General features: G+C 37.7%; 1 protein-coding gene across 3 annotated transcripts in view; it reads right to left on the reverse strand.

Moving 5' to 3' along the window:
• CERT1 (ceramide transporter 1) overlaps positions 1-26,530 on the reverse strand; it is a 132,171-nt gene that overhangs the window by 28,134 nt on the left and 77,507 nt on the right. For all 3 annotated transcript variants that reach the window (XM_024130721.3, XM_024130626.3, XM_024130673.3), the window contains 2 exons: positions 25,701-25,858; positions 21,465-21,557 (listed from right to left, as the gene is read on the reverse strand). In XM_024130721.3, the coding sequence (XP_023986489.1) occupies positions 21,465-21,557; positions 25,701-25,858 (251 nt within the window). The remainder of the gene's footprint in view (positions 1-21,464; positions 21,558-25,700; positions 25,859-26,530) is intronic.

Below are 26,530 nucleotides of genomic sequence, written 5' to 3' on the forward strand. Positions count from 1 at the left end.
AGGAGAAAGTTGAAAAGTGAGCTGACAAACATTTCTGAACCAGTTAGTACACTAGGTAATATTATCACAAAGATGAACAATATATGCTCTGCAAAATCAGTGCACAGAGTGTTATAATAAATTCACTCACTCAGTATTCAAATACCTACTGTATATTGACCGACACTGTGTTAGGGCAATAATCTAGAGCAGGGGGTTGGTGAACTATGGCCCGTGGGTCAATTCTAGTCTACTGCCTACCCAGACCGGGGCGCGAACCCGGTTCCCCTGCATTGGCAGGCGGACGCGCAACCACTGCGCCACCAGGGAAGCCCCAGAATTTCATTTTTAAATGGCTGGGAAACAATAACAACATTTCATGGGGAATTCCCTGGCGGTCCAGTGGTTAGGACTCTGTGCTTTCACTGCTGAGGGCCCGGGTTCAATCCCTAGTCAGGGAACTAAGATCCCACAAGCTGAGTGGCATGGCCAAAAAAAAAAGGAAAAAGGAAAAAAAAAAATTCATGACATGTGGGAATTATATGAATTTAAAATAAAGCTTTATTGGAATATAATCATGTTCATTCATGTATTGTTTATATCTGTTTTCATGGTACAGTGGCAGAGTTGAGTACCTGTGACTTGAGGACTTGTCGACAGAAACCATATAAAATTGCAGGAAGGTTTTAAGTACAAAGTTGCAGATCTATAGCCAATGAGAAGTACAGATAGGGCTTCTGAGGGGAACCTTCCTAAGCAAAGACAATAATACCATAGAGAAAAAAAAGTTGAACTGATGCTTGAAAGCCTGCTTAGAATGGTAGAGCAGTGGTTCTCAATCACTTGGGGAACTGCCTGGAGAACCTGGGGAATTTTAACCTGCCTGTTAAAATGAAAATTCCCAGGCCCCCATTCGCAGAAATTACTTTTCAGTAGGTCTTGGGTGGAGCCAGGAATATGCGTGTTTAATAAGTCCTCCAAGTAGTTCTAATGCAAGTAGAACCTCAGCTGTATCAGAAGATAAAAATATAAAGAATAATAGCAAAATGGAAACAAGCAAGCTATGTGTGTATCTTGCTGTGATAAAACAAATTTAAGTGGACTATAAGTGGAACAATAGCTTTGTTGGGGCCCAGAGTAAGCTAGCCCAAAATGTGCCTCAGTGGCATATTGATTATTTTGAATTAAGGTTACTTAAGAAATGGCCAGTGCAAGAGGGACACTCTGACACTCCCGTCTCCCTGAAAGCAGGAAACAAATCTCACGTGAAATGTGTATTCCCTGCATCTGGAGGTAGGACACCATTATTGCCAAAGATAGGGAATCTGGTCTGAGAAGCGGGAAGCCTATATAAACAAATCTTGTTACATTTTAAATTTACTACTCCAAGACCAAACTCTGTTTAGATTCTTCACTAACTGGGCACCCCAAACCTAAGTTTCTTTGCCCTCACAACTTTGTTGTTTCTTTGTTGAAAAAGTATAAAAGCTGCCTGTTTTGGCCACTGCTTTGGTCCCAGTTCTGTGGGACCCACACACACATGAATTAAAATTTGTTTTTCTCCTGTTAATCTATCTTGTGTCAATTTTATTATTAGTCCAGCCACAAGAACTCAAGAGGGGCAGAGGGGGAAATATCCCTCTCTACAGCAGCTTCATATTACTATTAAACTTGAGGCAGGAGACAGATGGGCCCCTGTGGCAAATAGCTGGAGTTCATTCTCTGTGGATACTCTATGATGAAACTAGGAGGAGGCTGGGCCCTGCCCAGATAGAAGATAAGAGAACACATATTTCTCATTCTTGAAGTCAGGAGACCTCCCCGACTACACATGCACAGAAAGGCTCCTTGGAGGTCAAAAAGGGAGGGGGCGCCACCCCATAGTAAGTGATGCTAACTACCCATAGGCCTCTTCAGTAGAATCCATCTCAGCTAAGAGATGTGCGTGCACACGTGGGAGGATCCTGAGATATACCAAATACGGACTCTGAACCAGGCAAATCAAAATGATTGGCCAAAGGAAACCGGGAAGAAACGCCCCACATAAGTGATTCAAACTACCACGAAGGCGTGACTCTCCGAGTCTACCCGTGTGTCTATCCACACGCACTGTACTCTTTTTTTCCTCCTAATAAACATTTTACTTGTTTCACTACTTTCCGTCTTTGTGGGAATTCTTTTCTGCAAAGTTGAAGGGCCAGGGCCTTGTCACTGACCACTGGTCTAGTGGCTAGGATTTGGTGCTCTCACCACCGTAACCTGACCTCAATCTCTGGCCGGGAACCGAAACCCTGCTTCAAGCCTCTGCAAGCCGAGGCCACCTGAGATCAAACTGAAGGCTGAAAAAGCAGGCTTGAGTTTAAGTTCCCCCAATTTTTAAATATACAAAATAAGACACGTGAACAATTGTGGGTCTGTCTGGAATAAATCCCAAGTTGTCACTACTCCATTAAAAAATATGAAGCAACATCATCCCTGCGCTGCCACAACCTGGGGCCACACAAGAAGAGAGGGAGGAACTATGCTGTAATGCTCCTGTCATTTCCCACAGGCATATCAGAAATCTTGATTCAATGTAGTAGTTCTTGTAGAGTTATGGGGATCCCTCAAAAGTCACTTCAAACCACACACCTCCCCCAACTTTTAATTTAACTACAACACACATACAGAACAGTGCACATCTTGATGAATTACCATTAAGTGAATGTAACTGCAGGGGAGCAAAACGTACCACCCCAAAATGTCTCTTTGGCATGTGGATTATTTAGAGCTAAAAACAATTAAGGCCCAAAAGACTCAGGAAGAAACTTTGACATTCCCCTCTCGCTGCCTAAAAAAATTTTAGATAGAGGGTCTGTTCCTGGAATAGAGCTATCACTAGAGATATCTACAAAGAATACTGGCTAGGTGTTATGAGGGAAACTCAGCAGGGTCTAGAGACCAGAGCCTACTCTGTGTCCCACTGTTTCTGCATGGCCCAGCAAACATTTGTTTACCAAACATTTGCATTCCCATCTTCCTGTGAATTGTCTTACACCTCTTTTAAGTTCCAAACCACTACTCCCACATCTTCTTTTGTCTTTAGCTGAAGATGGTATTTAAGGTGAGGGTTTCAGTCATTTTATTGAGTTACTCAGTTTTCCTGGATCTCTCCCACATATACACATTATTAAACTTTGATTTTCTGTTAATCTGTCTCATGTCAATTTAATTCTTAGATGAGCCAGAAGAACACAGAAGGGTAGAGGAAAATTTATTATTCCCTGACATCATCATCTAATGACCAACTGGATCATGAAAGAGTCCTGCAGGACTCCCTTTATAAAGCCAAAACATTTCAGACACTTAAATGACAGCAGTATCACTTTGGTCTCTGTTGATATGAGAAAAATATAAAATACCCCAAATCTATTCTGAACTCAAACATATTTTCTAATGATTTAAAAATTCTATTGATCATAACCACATCTACACTTTAAAAAATTGTAATACTCATTCAATCTATTCAATTACATCAGAGTCTCAGGAGTTTACCAATTGGGAACTACACTGTTAAAAATCTGAGGGAGAACTAAAGTAATTGGAATAAATTTTCCTTTATTGAAAAACTTAAAGAAACGCTTTTATCTCACCACGCTTACCAAAGCAAAGAGCTATTTATTGCTGAATCTATAGGACACTTCATAGTCTTTATCTACTTGCCCTATTAGCAGCATTTCTTATGTTAATGACTCTCTTTGGAGCCATCTTTCCCCTGGGAGTCTTAATTTCCCAGTTCCTCTCTAAGTAAGCACTGTTCTTTGGGTTCCAGGGCAGGCTCCTCCTCTGTCTACCCCTTAAACGTGAGTGCTCCTCAGGGTTCCACACTTGCTCTCCCCACAGCATTCTTACTCATTTCTATGACTTCAGTCACCTTCTGATGATTCCCAAATTCACAGCCTGTCCATCTCTCTCCTAAGTGTTAGATCTTTACATCTAATAATATATAAGATGGAGCGTTCAAGTGAATGTTTCACCTCAGATGCACCATGCCAAAACCTGTTCTTCCCTCATGTCCATATCAATCTATCTAAGGCAGAAACCTGGGCCTCTTCTTGAATCCCTCCTTTTTCCCTCATTCAGTCACCACACCCTTCAATTCTACCTTCCAAATATCTGATTTGTCCATGTAGGCTATCTTAAATTCTCACCTGTAATACTGAAAAAGTCTCCAAGCCCTCAGTTGCAACAGTCAACTTCAGTGCACTCTCCTCACTGCAGGAAGTAAGAATGACTTAAACCCATTGCCTGAGGATACTGGTTCTAGCCAGTCTTGCCACTCCCCACTTTTGATTGGCTCTACCCTCCACAGATAAGTGCTTTGCGTTACCCTGTGGCAAAATGCTCTATTTTTCTTCTGGTCTCCAAATGTCTTCTTTCTTCTCAGCCCCTATAAGCAAACACTTTACAGGCTATTCACCTGGTTAACAAATACTCAGCTGACTCATTCTTAAGGTTTCAGCTCAGATGGTGTTGCATATGGAAGCCATCCCTGACACAATATCTGTGTTCACGGTGTTAAAGTGTTCCATAACATACATTATTCTAATTGCCTGTTAATTACTCTGTGTTCCCATTATGTACCCTCAGGCAGGACCCTTGTTTACCTTGTTCCTTGCAATATCACCCATGCCTAGCAGTGTCTCACATTAGTAAAATCTTAAGGCGTGGATTTAAGATTATAATTTCTGAGGCCACAGATGACAGAAACGTTTAAACTTTGTTCAATAACTAGAACATCATGAACGTTTGATAAGGACCAAAACAAAGTCATATTTTGAATTAGTGTCTAAAATCCATGCAAATGTAGTATGAACACAAGTAAATATAGATGGTTTAAAACTCCAAAAGGGGAAAAAAGTGTAAAAGCAGGCCCTAGTTTATTTAAGAATTACATAACTTGATACTACAGGGATTTGAAATAAAATTCATACTTTATGGCAAGACAAGAAAAATTTAAACGTAAAAAAATTTTCTCTGCCCTTTGGCCTCCTCTTTCCCCTCTACTCTCTACTGCATATCTGCATTATGCATCCTGACCAAATCTTCCCCAAGAATACCAGCCCAATCCTAAGGTGCAACATTTTCCTAGCATCAACAAGACAACTCCTTAAAAGATAACCTGCTTTCTTGATCTTGTAAGGGGTCACATGACTTACCACCTTGTTCCTGTAAAACTGGATTGTGTAAACTGTCAATATTACATCATTTGATGTACCGCCCTCTGTCTCAAAAAACTTATATTACTGTGCTTTGATTTCTAATGGGCAGAACAGTTCTCCTCAATTTGGCTCAAATAAAATTTCCATTTCTTTCTCAGATTGACTGATTAATTTTTGTTGACATGCATGGTTTAGCTGGCAGGATATCAGAGATACCCACTAGAGAACACCTGGAGTCCACCCGGAACTGGTGCTCAGTACCAAGCATGGGTCCATTGAGCCCCACCAGCTTCTCAGTACTCCTCAGGTGTTCTGGTGAGATCTCCTAATATCTGGATCTCATTGTTTGAGTAACGATGCTGAAATTTTATTTGAGCTGTTTCACTTAAGGCTTGGAGTCTTAAGGGGCACTGGTGCAGTTCTTGGGCAGGACTTCGGGGATCTGGACAAGGGACCCAGGGAAACATAGGTGGCTGGACTTTTGTTAAATCTGGCTTACACTGAAAAAAATGAGTTGATATATGTTCTGAACAAAGCTTTTGCTAGTGAAATGAGACTGAATTATTCAGCTCTGAAGAATAAGGGAGATCCACTACAACGATTATGTAAATACTGCTCATCCGACGGGGTACAACAGAGGCTGATAACGTAGTGCTCTCAGCACGCACGGCGGTTTTAGCCTGTCAAAGGGAGAAACTGAGCCATGTACAAGAGTCAAACCAACCCAAGGTTAACTCCTTGGGGCTAGACTCAGAAGCAGCACATATTTGATCTACCACATTGTCCTCAGAAAGTTGTGCAGATCATATCTCATATCCCATATCTGAATTAGGCTACGAAATAATGGGAAATTGTGCCTCGAGGGCCAAACAGCTCCCAGATGGACAGTCACCTATGGGAATACCAGCTGGGTTTATGTATGCTTGCAAGTCCTTAATCGGAACTAAAGGATGTTGGGTCCTGAAATGGTGAGACAGGTTCTTCTGGCACTCCCAAACTGATTTTTTTCAACAGCAGTAAGAGTTTTTCTCTTTTCTAAAATTATATTAGCAGGGAAAAATATTTGTCGGGCTAGCTTCTTAGATCCTTTGAATGGGAAAGTCTACTAAATTGTTAAAATTTTAGAGAGCTCTTATCTTAAATACTGTACCTATTTTAATTGGTATGCAGAAGCCCGAAAAGGCTTCAAAATTTCAAAATAGCCTCATTGAAAGATTTGTTGTAGAAAGGTAATAAAAGATTAATAATATAAAAGGTACCTAAAACCTTAACTACTGTTCCCATCTACTAATAATCTTCTGTCTGAATTGCCTTTCTACTCAGAAGACCCTATTAAATGGTTACCTTTAGGAATGGGACTACATGAGGCTTGTAGGCAAGTCTCTTCAGATCAAAGGCCGAACTGAGCGCCACAGTTAAATAATTTCTTAAACCCAGGGAGAATCCTTAAAAGTGTTTATAAACAGGTTACCAGGACTTCCCTGGTGGTGCAGTGGTTAAGACTCCACACTCCCAATGCAGGGGGCCCAGGTTCAATCCCCGGTCAGGGAACTAGATCCCACATGCATGCTGCAACTAAGAGTTTGCATGCCACAACTAAAGGAGCCGGTGAGCCGCAACTAAGGAGCCCTCAAGCTGCAACTAAGGAGCCCTTGAGCTGCAGCTAAGGAGCCCACCTGACACAACTAAAGAGCCTGCCTGCCACAACTAAGACCCGGTGCAACTAACTAAATAATTAAAATTAAAATAATAAATAAATTAATTACCAACTTGGGAGGTGGGAAGCCAATGGTTTGACTAAACCATAGCTGGTAATTGGAACCTGATAGTAATTTTTTTTGGAGGCGGGTGGTGCTGCTTCTTCTCTAAGCTAAATGAGGGAAAGTAAGACATTCCAACATAGGTGAAGGGGTATGTCAGTCCTTTGAAATCACTGAGGTGGCCACCCAATTCTTTGAGAAAAAAAAAACAAACCAAAAAACTGTCCTTATTTTACAAATCTAGTCTTTATAGGACCAGAGGTATGGCTCCAGAAATAATCCAAAGCCCACCAATCTTTTTACCACTCCCAAAATGTCCCCTTATTTATCTTAAGAGGCTTGTAAACAGAGAAAAAAAAATTTTTTCTGGCCTTGAGGGGGGGTAGATAACTTGGTACTTGACTTGTTAATGACAAATAGAAATCTTAAGTGTCTTCTCATAAATACTAGTAAAAAGGTTTTAGCAATCTAGATAGGTGATCTTGATTTGTTCCATCTGCCAGAAACCCAATTGGAATTCAACGTCTTTTATAACTGAGGGTTTTATACTGTTACACCTGATTCCTGGCTGAAATTTTGGAATGGGCACTATGAGGTCTCTGTGTCTGTGTGTTTCTTCGTATCTACATAGGTGTGCTGTAGATGTGTGGTACTGCAAAAATTAATTTGTAAAAGAGCTCTGTTTAATTGGCTTAAAGGAAATTAAGCACTTATATAAATATTCAGAAATACAAAAGAACCTGGCCAGAATGAATTTTAGGTTTATGTGATCTAGGAAATATTCAGTACTGAATTAATATCTGGTATTAAAGTTAGCTTAAGCTTGTTGGTTTAATAAATACAGACATGTCTTTAGAGTCATCAACATTAAGTATAATACTTTTATTGTACCTAGGTATACTAGAAATCAAATAAAACCTTATTATGCTTGTTAGAAAGTTGTTTAGTGAGAAAAAAATAACAATATGATGAAAATTTAACTCTTTTTTTTTTTTTTTTTTTTTGCGGTACGCAGGCCTCTCACTGCTGTGGCCTCTCCTGTTGCGGAGCACAGGCTCCGGATGCACAGGCTCAGCGGTCATGGCTCATGGGCCTAGCAGCTCCATGGCATGTGGGATCTTCCTGGACCCGGGCACAAACCCGTGTCCCCTGCATCGGCAGGCGGACTCTCAACCACTGCGCCACCAGGGAAGCCCGAAACTTTTAACTCTTTAGGAATAACTGTGTTTTGGGGATGTCTATCTAAAATACTCTTTCCAGATTTTGGTAACTTGAAACTTTAGAGTTGTGCTAAATTAACTTAAATAATGGGAATCCATCGAATAACCAGGTCATTTCCAGCTAAGCTATTGGGACATTAATTACTGAGCATAGGTTTCCTTTTTCAAAGAAACTAAGGTTATTTAGGACTATTAATATGTTTGATGTCACATTAAGACATTTTCTGTAACAAAGAGAATGTTTTCTAGAACCATAAATAGTATTTATAAGCTTGCCAATCTGAAGAATACTAACGGAAAAGACAGTTCATAATTGCTTACTTAGTTTTTGCTAGAAACTATGTTTTAAGGTTAAGAATTATAATATGCGTAACTAAAGCTACTAAAATAATAAGGGAAACATTTCAGTATCCAAGGAAAATGGGAAGTATGTTTTCACTAAAAGAGGGTATAAGGAATGGAAATGCATTTTGTTAAAGGAAAAAAAGGGTAGTTTTGTCTTAGAGCTGGTTGTTTCTGAATGGAAAAGGAAATAAGGGACAAAATAATATGGATACAGAAAGTCGTAAAAGTTTTGAGGAAAAGGAACACTGAGAAAAGAGTTTTGTACATGGTCAGGATTGGCTAAGATTGAGTTAAGAAAATGATTTTTAAAGGTAAAGTGTATAAAACTGAATTTAGTTTTCTCTCTAAGAGCACAAAGTTTTCTTAAAATATTGAGCTGCTTTTGGTAAGAGATTGTGTGACTTGCTTTGCTTTTAAGTGATTTATTACCTTTGAGATCTTTTATTGTCACTTTGCTTAAATGAATGGGTATTGTTTCACAGTGACCTATGATCCTATTTAACTAGGTATTTTGAAACTTTTTGATATTTTTGACAAATGTCCCAAAGATCAAATTCTAAATGAAGTTCACTGGACCTCTAGTTAACTTTGAGGTTTTCCAAAGGGTCCCTGGTATGCCTCAAAATATTTGTTTTCTCTCCATTTCAGAGAGAGGAATATTAAACCAATTAGTCTTATTTGGTATGTTAAATTACATGGGAAGCACCGTCAAATTTGAGTGGTGATAAAACTTCTCAGGTTATATCATATGGGTAAATGTTATTAATATAGAAATTCTAGAAATTATATAGAACTCCTAAAAATCTGGTATGTCCTGGTAAAATGTTATCAGTCATAATTCTAGTAATTATCTTAAATTAATGTATGTCACAACAGTAACCTAGTTTATTTGTCAATTGGCATTGTAATCAGGTCTTTAACCTTGACTTCTTAAATCTTTTATTATTTATGGACAGTTATTATTTTACTCTGAAGTTTTTGCAAAAATGCTTCATCTTGAAGAAGATTCACAGAAAGGACTTATGGACAAGTATAGGTTTCTGATAACTTTCAGATCATACCACTGAACTGGGTAAGAAATTAAAGACTTCTGATGGAAAACCTGATGGCTTCATAAAGCCATTAACTGAAGATTAAGATCAAGGATTAGTCACATAAGACTGAGTGAAATTATGAGTATGGTTATATAATTTTTGTTTTTTGTCTGAAATATTATTTGTTTTTAATCTGTTTTCCAGATATAAAGAAACCTTTAAATCACAACTCTGTATGTAGAATTGAAACATTTATCTTTTCTCTCTACCTGATTGCTTCAGAATCTGTAAACTCTTAGGTTCCTAGCAACTTTCTCAGGTAATAAGGAAGGCCACCTCCTAACAGGTACAGGAATCTCAAGGTATTCAGGAGATTTTGAGAAGAGAGGAATTCACCCAAACCTAGCACCCAAATCTACAGCTGTCACAGGTGGAATCTATGACACACCTTTAGTGTGGCTTTCCTGGCCCTGAGAATTTTTTTTTTAAAAAGTTCAATCTGAGATTCCTTGTGAAAAGTTCCAGCACAGCCAATTTAAAGAGCCTAGGTTGTCAATTAACCAGACATTTTGCAAACCAATTAGTCTTAATGTGGCTACATTTGGTAGAAATTAGGATAATTTTAGAGAGAAATAGATTATGTTTCAGTGGATATTAAATTCTAGTTTTATTAAATGAGGTCTTTATTTACTACTGCCTAAGACTCATTGCCCAGATAGTTTCCTTGTTGTTACATTATTATAAAGTTTAGTTATTAAAAGGACATTCCAAGTTTGTTTCTGAAGCTTATCACAGTAATCTAACTTTGGATGAAGATCAGATGTGCCATGACCTGCAACCAGGAGATTATTCATACTGGAACAGGTATCAGATAAAGGACTCTTTATAGCCACATTGGAAGAGTCCTCCTCTCCTGAATAAACTGCATATCAGGCCTCCTCTCCTGAATAAACTGCAACTCCTGTTTCTGACACTTGACTTTGACTAAGAACAGCACTACCAGACCAGCAAGAGAAGACATCTGAAGAAGACAGCTGATCCAAGATGCTGGACTAGGTCTGTATACTGATTACTTTGACAACTGCTCACACTTTTTTTTTCCCCTCACACTTTTGCTTGAGCTCAATCATTTGCAAGTTTCAAAACTCAATCTAATTACTGGGTTTGTGGCCAATTACCTATGTCCAGTACTCCCAGGTTGCCTTGGTAGATTTGTCCTCTCCAAGGCTCTAACTGGACAGCCCTTAGAAATTTTATTTTAAAAGAAAGAAACTCTAGCACCGTGCAAGCTAGTATCACTGCCAATATCACTAAGTGAGATGCTCTTACCTGGCCAATTAATTTTTTTTTTTTTTTGCAAGTTCATACTTTATTTCTAATATGTTTGGAGCTTTGATTTTTGCACTTCTGTAAAAAAGTTTTCACTTAACTCATTGAAAGCCCTTTTGTGCTGAGCCCAAGGTGGGGCCTGGGCCAGGCCAGACCCTTTGTAGCCTTCTTGCTCCCACCCCAGACCCCCAGTGCTGGGAGCGGGGTGGCTTCCCTCTGTCCACTCTGCCCTCCCACCCCCCTGTTGCATCTCTCTGTACAGAACAATTTTAAAAATGGAAGCTAAGATACAATATACATTGGACAGGCACGCACACACATGCACACAGGCATCTGCTCCAAACGGGCAGGATGTCAGCTGCACTCAGAGAGCACCAAGGAATGCATACGGAGCCCCTCCTGTGGAGGAGGACAGGGCCTGAGCCCCACCTTGGTCCTCACAGTCCACAGCTCCTCCCCACCTATTGCCCTGCTACCTGCCAGAGGGAGGGGTGGACAGCACAGAGGACTGTACAGAAGGGAAGACAGCTGAGGGCAGCTGGGGGGTGGTGGAGAGGGCAGTGCCAGCCTGGTACGTTGCCCTGGGGCCAGGGAGGCTTTTCTAGGAGCCAGGGGGTGGGCGGAGGACTGGGGTAGACCCACGGCCTCAGGTACCTGAGGGGTAGAAGGCCTGGGCTTTTGCCCATCGAGGAGCTTCAAGTCTTACCTGGACAATTAATGATGCCTGTTCTGAACCTGGTCACAAACAATCCTTTTCATTAGATGGTGAATACTGGGTAGCTCCTAAGAGGACCCAATGGATTTATGGAACAAGTTTATGACCTTGGCTTTCCCCAGGTTGGTTAGGAAAATATGCTATTCGTTTCCCTTGGGCTCAAGGTCACTGATGGGTAGCTCCTGTCAATCTGTGATGTCAATCTGTAATGTGAGCACACTGGTTTCTATCAGGTTTCCAATGGTATGACCATTTGGCCACGATATTTGTTAACTCATCTTATGACATACAAAGAGTCAAATTTCCACTCTGAAAAATCCTCTTCCCAGTTTAGGGGAAATACTAGGAAAAGGGTTTGGTTCAGGAGGATCTTGGCTTAAATCTTTGTTAATGATGTTGTTGGTTTTACTGGCAACTTAAACTACAGTTTGTGGAACTTACAAGGTGATAGCTTCTTACCTTTCATGCTGTGTATCACCTATTTGTAGTAAAACAATGATGTTTAAACAACTTAAAACTTTGGATCATGTCTACAGTGCTCTATAAAATAATAGGAATACATAATGCACATGTGAGGGGAATTGGCTTGTCTTACTGGACAGCCTAGAATTGGCTCTCAGTCCTTGCTGAACATTCTGCTAGTATAACTCCCCACCCCACTCCCCATCCCCCTCCCAAAAAGAGAACCGGGCTATTAGGACCCAGCATTGAGGGACACAATGGACCAACGGCAGGCGAGAAACCACCCTGGCATCAAGGGACCAAATATTTGATCACCTAATGCTTTCCATCGAAAGGTTAATGATCAGAAAGAGGAAATTGTGAAATAAAATTCATATTTTATTGCAAGACAAGAAAAATTTAAACACAAAAATTTTCTCTGCCTTTTGGCCCCCTCTTTCCCCTCTACAGTGTACTGTATATCTGCATTATGCATCATGACCAAATTTTCCCCACTGGCAAAAATATCTGCCCAATCTTAAACTGCAACATTCTTCTAGCATCAACAAGACAACTCCTTAAAAGATAACCTTCCTTCTTGATCTTGTAAAGAGTCAGGTTACCTACCACTTTGTACCTGCAGAAGTGAACTGTGTAAACTGTCAGTATTATGTCATTTGATATGATGTACATCCTGTCTCAAAAACACTTCTAATGGATGGAACAGTTCTCAGAGCTTTCTGAGATGCTGTTCCTAGATTGTAATTCTCAGTAAGACTAGAATATATTTTGCATTTCTTTGTTAATTTTTCATCAACAGGAAGATGGTGAAAAAAGAACTGAAGTGCCCTTAACTATTTTCTTCATTAAAAGAGAAAGAGGGAGATGCATTTCAAATGGCTGGAAAAAAGATGGTTTATTCAACAAATGCCACTGGAATAAAATATAGATTCCTCCATTACACCATAATTTTTAAAAATTCAGATGTATTAACATATTTAGGAGAGACCATTAAAAAAAAAAGAACAGAAAATACAGAAGATTATTTGAAGTAGAGTGTGAAAGGATTTTGATCTAAAATGGAACCAGATGGGACTTCCCTGTCAGTCCAGTGGTTAAGACACCATGCTACCAATGCAAGGGGCACAGGTTCAATCCCTGGTTGGGGAATTAAGATCCCACATGCTGCACAGTGTGGCCAAAAGATTGAAATGGAGAATTTTATGCATGCACCCTCTGAAGAATGGAATTTAAGAACTGAGAGGGCTTCCCTGGTGGCACAGTGGTTGTGCGTCCGCCTGCCGATGCAGGGGAACCGGGTTCGCGCCCCGGTCTGGGAGGATCCCACATGCCGCGGAGCGGCTGGGCCCGTGAGCCATGGCCGCTGAGCCTGTGCGTCCGGAGCCTGTGCTCTGCAACGGGAGAGGCCACAACGGAGGGAGGCCCGCATACCACAAAAAAAAAAAAAAAAAAAAAAAAAGAACTGAGAGAAGGATTTCCCATAAATGCCAGATAATCAGAAGATTGAGCCTTATCTCCTGACCAATGACCATCTACCAAGTATCTCTCCCCATCCTCAAGCCAATGAACTTACTGCTTGGACTCTGGCTGGATTCTCCTTGTCTGTACTTCTTGCCCATAAATACAACCTGCCCCAAACCCTCAACAAAACTGCCTGTAACTTGGTACTGCATGCATTCCCCGAATTGTAATTCCTCTGCTATTCTGAAATAAACTCAATTTCTGGTAATTTGAGCATGTCTCAGTTTACCTCTTTAGGTTGACAAGAGAATGCTTTTTAAAACATGAAAAAAAAATGTAGAGATAAGTGTACCAAAAGACTGTGAGTTAATTACAAGAAAGTATAAAACTTCTATGACAAAATGAACAATTAAAAAGATTTTTTTTAAACAATAAAAAGAAGAAAATAATTGAGAAATGAAGTCAATCCTGCCCATCTTCTAAATCAATAGGGGGAAAACACCCAAATTCTAATAATAAAAACGTGAAGGGACGTGTACAAGACAGTCATTCAAGAAATGCAAATGACCAATACACATTTTTAAAAGAAAGCCTAAATCATATAAATGAAGCAATTTTTTTAAAACTAATAAACACATAAACCTAGCACAAGGACCCTCCTTTCTCCACCCTGCTCTCTCCCCTGAAATAAAACCTGTGTTGACCAAAGTGGAGATAAACAAATATAAAATTATACAGTACTTACATATTGCTCATAGGAGATAAATGGGTACCACATATTGTTAAATTAAAAAGATAGGCTTATTTGTATTTTCTATAATCTTCCTGTAATGTACATCTATTTTATTTATAATATGAAAAAAACAGGGTAATTTTTAAAAGCTGATAGTCCTCCCCAAAATAAACCTAAAATAGCAAAAGACTTTGCTCAGCTTCAGGATAAAAGTTAAAATTGTAACAGCTAATATTTCAGTAATCTAGACTTTTAAAATCCCAGACGATAGCTAATTATGTAACTTTTGTACATTCCAGAAGGAATGAGATGACAGCTTAGCAATTTAAAAATATTACCACTCATCAGAGGGTGTTTGTCCCACCCACTCGGGTCTGGGGAGTCTGCTGAGATCCCAGGCTGGTTCCCTGCCCTCCAAGGCCACCCCCTCCCACTGGCTGCATTGGTCCTGGGGTCATAGGAAGGAGGCTGAGGGTAGAACAGGAGAGGCAGGTGGAAGGGGCCCTCCAGGACTGGAGGAGCAGGAGGAGCAGGTGAGGAGAGGAGGGTGTCTGCCCTGCCGACTTGAGCCCAGGAAGTCTGCTGCGCTCCCAGGTGAGGTCCCCTGCCCTCTGAGACCAGGGGTGGGGGGCATGCCTGGGTCCCTTCTGTTCCTTGAGTCTAAGCCACACACCCCCCACAGCCCCCAGGGCCTTTACGAGCCCTGTGGGTCCTAAGCATAGGCCCTGCCCACCACCCAAACCTCACCCTTGCTTAGGCCCTGCCCTCCACAGCCAAGGCCTTTTCCCCATTTTTTTTTCTTTTTTTGTTTTCTCTTTTCCCTCCCCCTCTTTTTTATTATTGTGGTACTACTGTACCTTCCAGTTATTGATTCATCTATATTTTAATTTTTATATCCTTTCTAATATATCTGTTAGTTTCCTAGTCTAATTTTATTTTTTACTTTGTTATTGTTCTCTCTCTCCTTTTTCTTTTGCCACCCCATGTGCCTTGTGGGATCTTGGTTCACAAGCTGGGGGTCGGGCCAAAGGTCCTAGGGTAGGAGCTCCGAGTTGGAACCACTGGACTAACAGAGAACCTCAGACCACAGGGAATATTCATCAGTGAGGTCTCATGGAGGTACTCATCTCAGCACAAAGACCCAGCCCCACCCAACAGCTTACAAACTCGTCTTGGAAGCCTCAGGCCAAACAACCAGTAAGACAGGACCACATCCCACTTACAAAACAAAAAAAAAAGAGACGGCAAAACAATATGTCACATGTGAGGGAGCAGGTAAAAAACTACAAGACCAAATAAATGAAGAGGAAATAGGCAATCTACCTAAAAAAGAAATCAGAGTAATGATAGTAAAGATGATATAGAATCTCAGAAATAGAATAGAGGTACAGATTGAGAAAACACAAAAAATGTTTAAGAAAGAACTAGAAGAACTAAAAAACAAACAGAGATGAACAACACAATAATTGAAATGAAAAATACACTAGAAGGCATCAGTAACAGAATAACGGAGGCAGAAAAACGAATAAGTGAGCTGGAAGACAAAATGGTGGAAATAACTGCCAAGGAGCAGAATAAAGAAAACAAGAATGAAAAGAATTGAAGGCATCAGTAACAGAATAACGGAGGCAGAAAAACGAATAAGTGAGCTGGAAGACAAAATGGTGGAAATAACTGCCAAGGAGCAGAATAAAGAAAACAAGAATGAAAAGAATTGAAGGCATCAGTAACAGAATAACGGAGGCAGAAAAACGAATAAGTGAGCTGGAAGACAAAATGGTGGAAATAACTGCCAAGGAGCAGAATAAAGAAAACAAGAATGAAAAGAATTGAAGAAAATCTCAGAGACCTCTGGGATAACACTAAATGTATCAACATTTGAATTATAGGGGTCGCAGAAGAACAGGAAAAGAAAGGGGCTGAGAAAACATTTGAAGAGATTATAGTCGAAAACTTCCCTAATATGGGAAAGGAAATAGTTGCCCAAGTCCAGGAAGCACAGAGAGTACCATACGGGATAAACCCTAGGAAAAACACACCAGGACACATATTAATCAAACTAACAAAAATTAAATTCAAAGAAAAAATATTAAAAGCAGCAAGGGGAAAACAAAAAAAACACATAAAGGAATCCCCATAAGGTTATCGGCTGATTTTTCAGCAGAAACTCCGCAGGCCAGAAGGGAGTGGCAGGATATACATACAGTGATGAAAGAGAAAAACCTACAACCAAAATTACTCTACCCAGCAAGGATCTCATTCAGATTCAAGAGAGAAATCAAGAGCTTTTCAGACAAGCAAAAATTAAGAGAATTCAGCACCACCAAACCAGCTTTACAACAAATGCTAAGGAAACTTCTCTAGGCAGGAAACACAAGAGAAGAAAAAGACACACAAAAACAAACACAAAACAATTAAGAAAATGCTAACAGGAACATATATATCGGTAACAACCTTGAATGTAAACAGATTAAACGCCCCAACCAAAAGACACAAACTTGCTGAATCGATACAAAAACAAGCCCCCTATATATGCTGTCTACAAGAGACCCATTTCAGACCTAGGGACACATACAGACTGAAAGTGAGGGGATGTTAAAAGATATTCCATGAAAATGGAAAGCAAAAGAAAGATGGAGTAGCAATACTCATATCCAATAAAATAGACTTTAAAATAAACACTACTACAAAAGACAAAGAAGGACACTACATAATGATCAAGGGATCAATCCAAGAAGATATAACAATTATAAATGTTTATGCACCCAACATAGGAGCACCTCAATACATAAGGCAAACGTTAACAACCATGAGAGGAGAAATCGACAGTAACACAATCATAGTGGGGGACTTTAACACATCACTTACACCAATGGACAGATCATCCAAAATGAAAATAAATAAGGAAGCACAAGCTTTAAATGACACAACAGACCAGATAGATTTGATATTTATAGAACATTCCACCCAAAAGTGGCAGAATACACTTTCTTCTCAAGTGCACACAGAACATTCTCCAGGACAGAACACATCTTGGGTCACAAATCAAGCCTCAGAAAATGTAAGAAAACTGAAATCATATCAAGCATCTTTTCTGACCACAACGTTATAAGACTGGAAATCAATTACAGGGAAAAAAGACTGTAAAAAACACAAATACATGGAGGCTAAACAGTGTGCTACTGCATAACCAAGAGATAACTGAAGAAATCGAAGAAAAAATTAAAAAATACCTAGAAACAAATGAAAACAAAACACAACGATCCAAAAACTATGGGATGCAGCAAAAGCAGTTCTAAGAGGGAAGTTTATAGCAATTCAATCTCACCTCAAGAAACAAGAACAATCTCAAATAAACAATCTAACCCTACACTTAAAACAACTAGAGGAAGAAGAACAAAGAAAACTCAAAGTGAGTAGAAGGAAAGTAATCATAAAAATCAGAGCAGAAATAAATGAAATAGAAATGAAGAAAACAATAGCAAAGATCAATAAAACTAAAAGCTGGTTCTTTGAGAAGATAAACAAAATTGCTATATCCTTAGCCAGACTCATCAAGAAAAAAAAGGAGAGGACACAAATCAATAAAATTAGAAATTAAAAAGAAGAAATCACAACTGACACCACAGAAATACAGAGGATTATAAGAGATTACTACAAACAAGTATATGTCAATAAAATGGACAACCACGAACAAGTGGACAAATTCGTGGAAAAGTACAATTTTCCAAGACTAAACCAGGAGGAATCAGAAAATATAAACAGACCTATCACAAGTAATTAAATTTAAACCATAGTTAAAAATCTTCCAACAAACAAAAGCCCAGGACCAGATGGCTTCACAGGTGAATTCTACCAAACATTTAGAGAAGAGCTCAGACTGATCCTTCTCAAACTCTTCCCCAAAATTGCAGAGGGAGACACACTCCCAAATCCATTCTATGAAGCCACCATCACACTGATACCAAAACCAGAAAAAGATATCACAAAAAAAGAAAATTATAGACCAATATCACTGATGAACACAAGCATACCACAAAAAAAAAAATAAAAATAAAAAAAAAATAAAAACCATATGATCATCTCAGTAGAAGCAGAAAAAGCTTTTGACAAAATTCAACACCCATTTAGGATAAAAACTCTCCAGAAAATGGGCATAGAGGGAACCTACCTCAACATAATAAAGGCCATATATGACAAACCCACAGCAAGCATCATACTCAGTGGTGAAAAACTGAAAGCATTTCCTCTAAGATCAGGAATAAGACAAGGATGTCCACTCTCGCCACTCTTATTCAACATAGTTTTGGAAGTCCTACCACGGCAATCAGAGAAGAAAAAGAAAGAAAAGGAATACAAATTGGAAAAGAAGAAGTAAAACTGCCACTGTTTGCAGATGACATGATACTATACATAGATAATCCTAAAGATGCCACCAGAAAACTTCTAGAACTAATCAATGAATTTGGTAAGGTTGCAGGATACAAAATTAATGCACAGAAATTCCTGGCATTCCTATACACCAATAATGAAAAATCAGAGAAATTAAGGAAACAATCCCATTTACCAGCCCCCCATGAAGAATAAAATACCTAGGAATAAACCTGCCTAAGGAGGTAAAAGACTTGTACTCAGAAAACTATAAAACACTGATGAAAGAAATCAAAGATGACATAAACAGAGAGAGAAGCATACCATGTTCTTGGATTGGAAGAATCAATGCTGTGAAAATGACTATATTATCCAAAGCAATCTACAGATTCAAAGCAATCTACAGATTCAATGCAATCCCTATCAAACTATCAATGGCATTCTTCACAGAATTAGAACAAAAAATTTTACAATTTGTATGGAAACACAAAAGACCCCAAATAGCCAAAGCAATCTTGAGAAAGAAAAATGGAGCTGGAGCAATCAGGCTCCCCTACATCAAACTATACCACAAAGCTACAGTAATCAAGACAGTATGGTACTGGCACAAAAACAGAAGTATAGATCAATGGTACAGGATAGAATGCCCAGAGATAAACCCATGCACATATGGTCACCTAACTTACAACCAGGGAGGCAAGAACATACAATGGAGAAAGGACACTCTTTGACATAAACCACAGCAAGATCTTTTTTGACCCACCTCCTAGAGTAAATAAAATAAAAATAAACAAATGGGACTTAATTAAACTTAAAAGTTTTGCACAGCAAAGGAAACCATAAACAAGACAAAAAGACAACCCTCAGAATGGGAGAAAATATTTTCAAATGAAACAACAAAGGATTAATCTCCAAAACATACAAACAGTTCATGGAGTTCAATATGAAAATAAACAAACAATCCAATTAACAACTGGGCGGAAGACCTAAATAGACATTTCACCAAAGAAGACATACAGATGGCCAAGGGGCACATCAAAAGATGCTCAACATCACTAATTATTAGAGAAATGCAAATCCCAACTACAATGAGGTATCACCTCACATCAGTCAGAATGGCTAATATCAAAAAATCTAGAAACAAAGAATGCTGGAAAGGGTGTGGTGAAAAGGGAACCCTCCTGCACTGCTGGTGGGAATGTAAATTGATACAACTATTGAAAACAGTACGGAGGTTCCTTAAAAAAACTAAAAATAGAACTCCCATATGACCCAGCAATCCCACTACTGGGCATATACCCTGAGAAAACCATAATTCCAAAAGAGACATGTACCACAATATTCACTGCAGCACTATTTACAATGGCCAGGACATGGAAGCAACCTAAATGTCCATCGACAGATGAATGGATAAAGAAGATGTGGCACATATATACATGTGTATTTATGGCTGAGTATTACTCAGCCATAAAAAAGAATGAAATTGAGATATTTGTAGTTAGGTGGACGACCTAGACTCTGTCATACAGAGTGAACTAAGTCAGAAAGAGAAAAACAAATACCGTATTCTAATGCACATATATGGAATGTAAAAAAAAAAAGGGTACTGATGAACTTAGTTGCAGGGCAGGAATAAAGATGTATACATAGAGAATGGACTTGAGGACACGGGGTGGGAGGGGGAAGATGGGAGAAGTGAGAGTAGCATCGACATATATACACTACTGAATGTAAAATAGTTAGCTAGTGGGAAGCAGCAGCATAGCACAGGGAGATCAGCTTGGTGCTTTGTGATGACCTAGAGGGGTGCAACAGGGAGGATGGGAGGGAGGCTCAGGAGGGAGGGGATATGGGGACATATGTATGATTCACTTTGTTGTACAACAGAAACTAACACAGTATTGTGAAGCAATTATACTCCAATAAAGATCTATTAAAAATAGATACATTTTAAAAATAAATAAAATAAAATAAAATTACCGCTCAAGTCTCATACTATGGATTTTCACAGTTGGAAATCAATTCCAACGTAAAAAATATTGTCAATAGCAGGTCTTATTTTTTCCCTTCTAAAATAAAAATGGCAGGAAATTTTTCTTCTACTTTCTTAAATACAGTCTAACTTTTTTACCATTCTTCTTCTATGTCAACGATACTCCTTGCCACTCCTGTATGCGCTTGTATATGGAGAGGCAGATTTTATTAACTGCTTAACAAATAACCAAAAGGGGAAAGAAGTTGGTTTCAGACATTTTCCAAACATAAAGGCACGGCAATTTGAACAGTTCATGCTTTGCTATGGAGAAGACCTCACAGTATACAGCACAGCCTAAAATCTTTCACCTGTAAAGTTCTCAGGTTTTTCCTCTGTAGGTTGCTTTTGTTTAAAAAAAAAAAAAAAAAGTTACGGACTTTCCTGGCAGTCCAGTGCTTAAGACTCCGCATTTCCAATGCAGGGGTAACAGGTTCGATCCCTGGTCAGGGAACTAAGATCCCGCATGCCTCATGGAGTGGCCAAAAAATAAAATAAAATAAACCATCTATAGATTTCAAATAATAAAATTAAAGAAAAAAGAATTAGAATGTAATATCAATAAGTATCATCCTCACAGGGGAGACAAAAACTTGTCCTATAAAGTAGACAGGCCTAGTAATAAGCCTTTTAAAGCCCTTTAAAGCTTTGTAGGTGAAAAAGAAAAAAATCTGTTTCAGGGTAAGCCTAGCATATATACATTATGAAATATTCAAAACATTTAAAAGTAAAGTCTTATGTAAAAATTAATCACTTTTGTGATATATATATCTGTATCTCCTATATGTTTCTCTTTCTAAGACCAAAAATATAACTTCATACCTCATAATCTGGTCCTCCAAAGTGAGATTTTTTCTTAAGTTCTGTCATGGCATTTTTGTATGCTTCCTCTATTCTTCTTCTCTTCTCACTTTCCTATTTAAAAAAAAAAGCCAGTGAAAAATTTATCATGTCAGGTGGGATTTTCTCTACATTTCATCAAAATTTTACAACTTGGCCCCAAAATAACTCCACTTCTGTGAAAAATGAGTATTCTTCTGCCCAAGAAAACACTTCTTTCTGGGTCATATATCACATACAAGATACCATTTAAAATACCACTAAGATCACCTGATAGGTAGGTTATATATTTAAATGGATTAAGTAACTACCAAAGTGTCTACACTTCAAAAAAAAAAAAAAAACAAAAAGGATAAATTAGCACAAGAGAAATGCCTACAATATATATTCATGTGCTTGTTTCCCCCAGTAGGAGCTAAATTAATTTTGTTATAGAGAAAAAAGGCAAGTAATGGATTCCAGGAAGAAAATAACTCAATTATTGGTAGAATCAATAAATGCAAAAATATATTCTAAAGATATCTTTCTTATACTTTCCAACTGCTGGTTAAAATTATTTTAGAGCTGAAAAAGAGCTTAGATTTCTACTTTAACATTCTGCTTTTATAGACAGGGTCTATGGCTCTAAGAGTTTGCACAAAGATCCAAGGGCAAAATGTAAAAAGGCTGGCCTTGGCACCAACCTCAAACTTTTTTTTACAACAATGGACTACAATGAGTCAAATGTGATATTAAAGCCCTACAAGCTTATAAAGAACCTAATGCCTTTATTCCCTCACCTCAAATATTTAAGGGCTAAATTAAAGTCCACAGAGAACTCACCCAGAGCTTAACTATTTCTAAAAACCCTACCTGAATTAAGCTAGTGCAAATCAATGACTTAGTTCATTAGGCCCAAAGATTAACTGATTTTTGTGTACTGAAGAGAAAACAGGACTATAGACCCATCAGAGTGGCTAAAATTTAAAAACACAAAAAATCAACCACAAAAAAAATGACAATACCAAGTGTTGTCAAGGGTGAAGAGCAACTGGAATTCTCATCTACTGCTGGTGGGAATATAAACTGATATAACTACTTTGGAAAATTGTTTGCCTCTACCCACTAAAGCTAAGCATATACCTCATGAATCGATAATTTTACTGCTTGGTATGTGCCCAAGAGAAAAGAGTGCATATATCCACCAAAAGATACATACAAGAATGCTCACAGCAGCTTTATTCACAACAGCCAAAATATAAAAAGTTAAATGTCCATCAGCAGGAAAAAGGAAAAAACAAATTGAAGTCATACAATGAAAATTCATCATACAATGAACAGCATACAGCAATAATATACAACAATAAAAATAATAAACTACCACTAAAAGTTACAAGATGAATGAACTTCACAGTCAGTGTTGAGGGGGTGGGGGAGCGAGCCAGACACACGAGTATATTTTGTATGATTCCATTTACATGCTGTTCAAGAACAGGCAAAACTAATCTATGACTGTATAAGTTAAAACTGTGGTCACTTCTTGAGGTACTAGTACGGTATGGACTAGGAAGGGGCATGAAGAAACCTTCTGGGGTGCTATAAAAGTTCTATATCTTGACTTGAGTGGTGGTTACAGGGGAGTATACATGTGTATAACACTCATCAAGCAGTACACTTAAGATTGGTATACTTCACTGTATATATGTTAAACCTTAATTTAAAAAAATGAACAAAACAAAAACACAACACAGCAATAATATTAAAAAGATTTCAAGGAAAGTGAAAAAACGTGAAATTACACACTTGTGAATCTACTAATATAAGCAAACATCTTCAATGGATAATTTTTTTCTTATTAACATTGTTAACAACTAAAATTTGTTTAATCTTAGAATTTTTGGTCTTCCTGGACACGACTGGCTAAAAATTAAGTACACTTCTTCTAGAAAAGAAGGAATTATTTTTATAGGTAACTAAGAATGTTCAATTATTTAGCTGTAAGAACAATGGAAATGACGTTAGAAATGTACATAAGAGCTATTAAACATAAAATCAGAGAACTATTATATAGAGATTTGTATGTATGCTATACACATCTATTGTATGTGTATACCTATTATATACATAGATAAACATATATTAGAAATCTACATAAAAGGTACACAAACAGCTATTAAATAGCTATTATTATATCACCTATCACCTACTTAATGACTCTCATTAGATTTTTAGCTCCTTGAAGAATGATTTCCTGTACACTACTGTTTTCTCATTTCTAGCTTAGAGTCTAGCACACAACAAGCATATAAATACTTATTGAATAAAACAACAATTTCAAGTAAACCATATTGTTAACACTGTATTTTCCTCCTCAATTATATGAATTACCTAAAAGACATGTTTGTTGATAAACAACTCTATTCAAGAACTTCCTAATCTTTACAGAGTGTGTATATATACATGTATGTATGCACATACACATGTATATACACACACGTATATATACACACACACTGAATATATATGTATATACTGTGTATGCACACAGACTTACATTTCCTGTAAAATGTAATTGGGAGCCTATATCAACCTTGAGAAAAAAATTATGGTGGAAAAGGTGAACAAGATTTGACATCAGATAGACCTGTAAAAGGATTACAAATTACAGCCATTTGCAGATTTCAATTAATACTACCATCTTTTGTGGCTGTTATTTGGTTAAATGTGGTCTAACAAAACTTTTTTCACAGATCCTTTGGTATAGTCTACTTGTTGCTACCCAATAAAGAAACAGAATGGATAAGATTACCAACATTGAAGACAACTGCAAGTACACATCCCTTTCAAATAAGAAATTTGATTGACAAAAAGATGGGGAAGCCATGTCTTATTTTTAATGAATTTTTTAAGGCAGTGTGGTTAGACCATATGACTAGAGATGATGATCCTTTAGTGAAGGATAAGTAGACTGAAGAGAGGGGAGCTTAAGAGAAAGTTGCCAAAAAGTTTTGAATAAGCTAATCTGGATAAGTTGAATGATTCTCCTGAACCATTAGTCTAATGGATTTAAGGGATTGTCCTGTTTTCTGTGTTATTTTTTTGTGTGAACAGAGAATCTTCTAAAAATTGAACTTGATCCAAAATTGAAATCTATGACAATGTAACAGTTCTACTCCAAAATAATAATGAAGTATCTGCGTGTACCTTAAATGGACATTTTCATTCCTTGTTTTAAAAGAATATTGCTAGTCAACCTGGCTTACTCTCACATGCACCTAACAATTCTGACCAATTCTCTTTTCTTTAAACATGGGGACCTTCTTAAACATACAGTGCTGTTTAAATCCTGTAGCCATTCTGCTATTACACCAATGATGACATTGCTTTCCTTAGTGTTCTGTTCACATTGATAAGACCTCCAAATACCGCAAGCAATATGACTCACTAATGAATGATAAGATTCTGATTGATGTCTGCCCTAATATCCAGAGCTGAAATATAGAAGAGTAAAATTCTTCTTATTCTGCTACTTAACACCTCTAGACAAGTCTCTGGGCCTCAGCTGCTGCTTCTATAAAATGATGGCATTGGACTAGAACTAAATTCTCTAAGGTATGCTTTGGTTCTAAGATTTTACTGATGTTAAACTATAAACAAACGTTTTCCTACTAAACAAATTCACTGAGCCAAATTCTACTTCACACTCGAAACTAAAGATTCATATTATTATTATCAGTGCTGCAGTTTAAACAAAGGTGGGAAAGGTGAACATAAGGCAAATGTTCAAGGAACAACAAAATGTGTGTTAAAGGATATCACAATGACCTTGGAAAACATACATGGCCATGAATGCAGTAAGTTAATATTTAACTTTATAAATTGGTGTTTTTAGTAGTTCATATAACTTAAGTACAGTTTCATGTATTACACAATAAAGCTAGGAAATGTCAAATGATTCATTACTTCTATTCCAAAGCATTACTATTACCATTACAAAAACTTTTATGTTAAAATCCAATGAAGAATGCATATTGTACAGTAACCACATACATAACTGGTGAATCTCATTGGAAAAATGAGTTTAAGATGCTCACAAAGTTTCAGAGGAGTAGTACCACCTGCTACTTCTCTCAAACCAATAGATTTTTCCCTAAGAAGTTAGTTTGGTTTAAATGTTCAATCAGTATATAAACAAACAAAATCTGACTATTTTTTACAAAGAAGAAGAACAAATCTTACCTTATCCAGTCTCTTTTGCCAGCTGTCCTCACGTTTTACCATTAGTTCAATACAATGAGAAAGTGTAGCAAGGATTCCAGCAGTAGTTGCTTTAAAAGTTATCGCCTCCCCTTTAAAGTCTATACCATTAATTCCTTTTGGTGTTACATGTGGAAATACTGAAAAAAAAAATTTATTCACTAAAAATCTTTTTAACAAAGAAATCATTCCTCAGCACAACTTAAAATTAGAAAATTTTTAGAAAACTATCATATCAGAGCAGACTTTCAAACTGTAATTTCCTTCCTGTTGGCCAACATTTTAAAATTTGCATCCATCTCTATGAGCAAAGAAGCTTGTGACAGACAGCATATGTACTCTCAAGTCCTTTTTTCTGGATTCTGTTTCCTGAAATCTATTTGCTATGCTGCACCCAGTGAAGAAAGTGGTAGGTGGAATAATACTTTAATAATAACACTCAAGACAGCCTAGAGTAAGACCTAATTATGGCAAGAACTACCTTACATTTTGAGAAATCCTGAATTTAAAAAATATCTGAAAAGAAACTGTGGAAATGAATAAGGTAATATGTTAAAATTTAAATAAATGTCCAAATATAATTTGGGGACCAATGCACACATTAAACAGTTCTTATGTTTACATATTATAATTTTAATTCAAAGTTAGTCTTTGAATTAAATGAAAAATCTTAAAACTCGTAAGATGCAAATAAGAGAGCATAATATCTTATACTATAGTTAATAAGAAACCTTTTTTTTTTTTTTTTTTTTTTTTTTTTTTTTTTTTTGTGGTATGCGGGCCTCCTTCTGCTGTGGCCTCTCCCGTTGCGG

Source organism: Physeter macrocephalus, chromosome 8 (assembly GCF_002837175.3).
Source record: "Physeter macrocephalus isolate SW-GA chromosome 8, ASM283717v5, whole genome shotgun sequence".
Lineage (NCBI taxonomy): Eukaryota > Metazoa > Chordata > Mammalia > Artiodactyla > Physeteridae > Physeter > Physeter macrocephalus.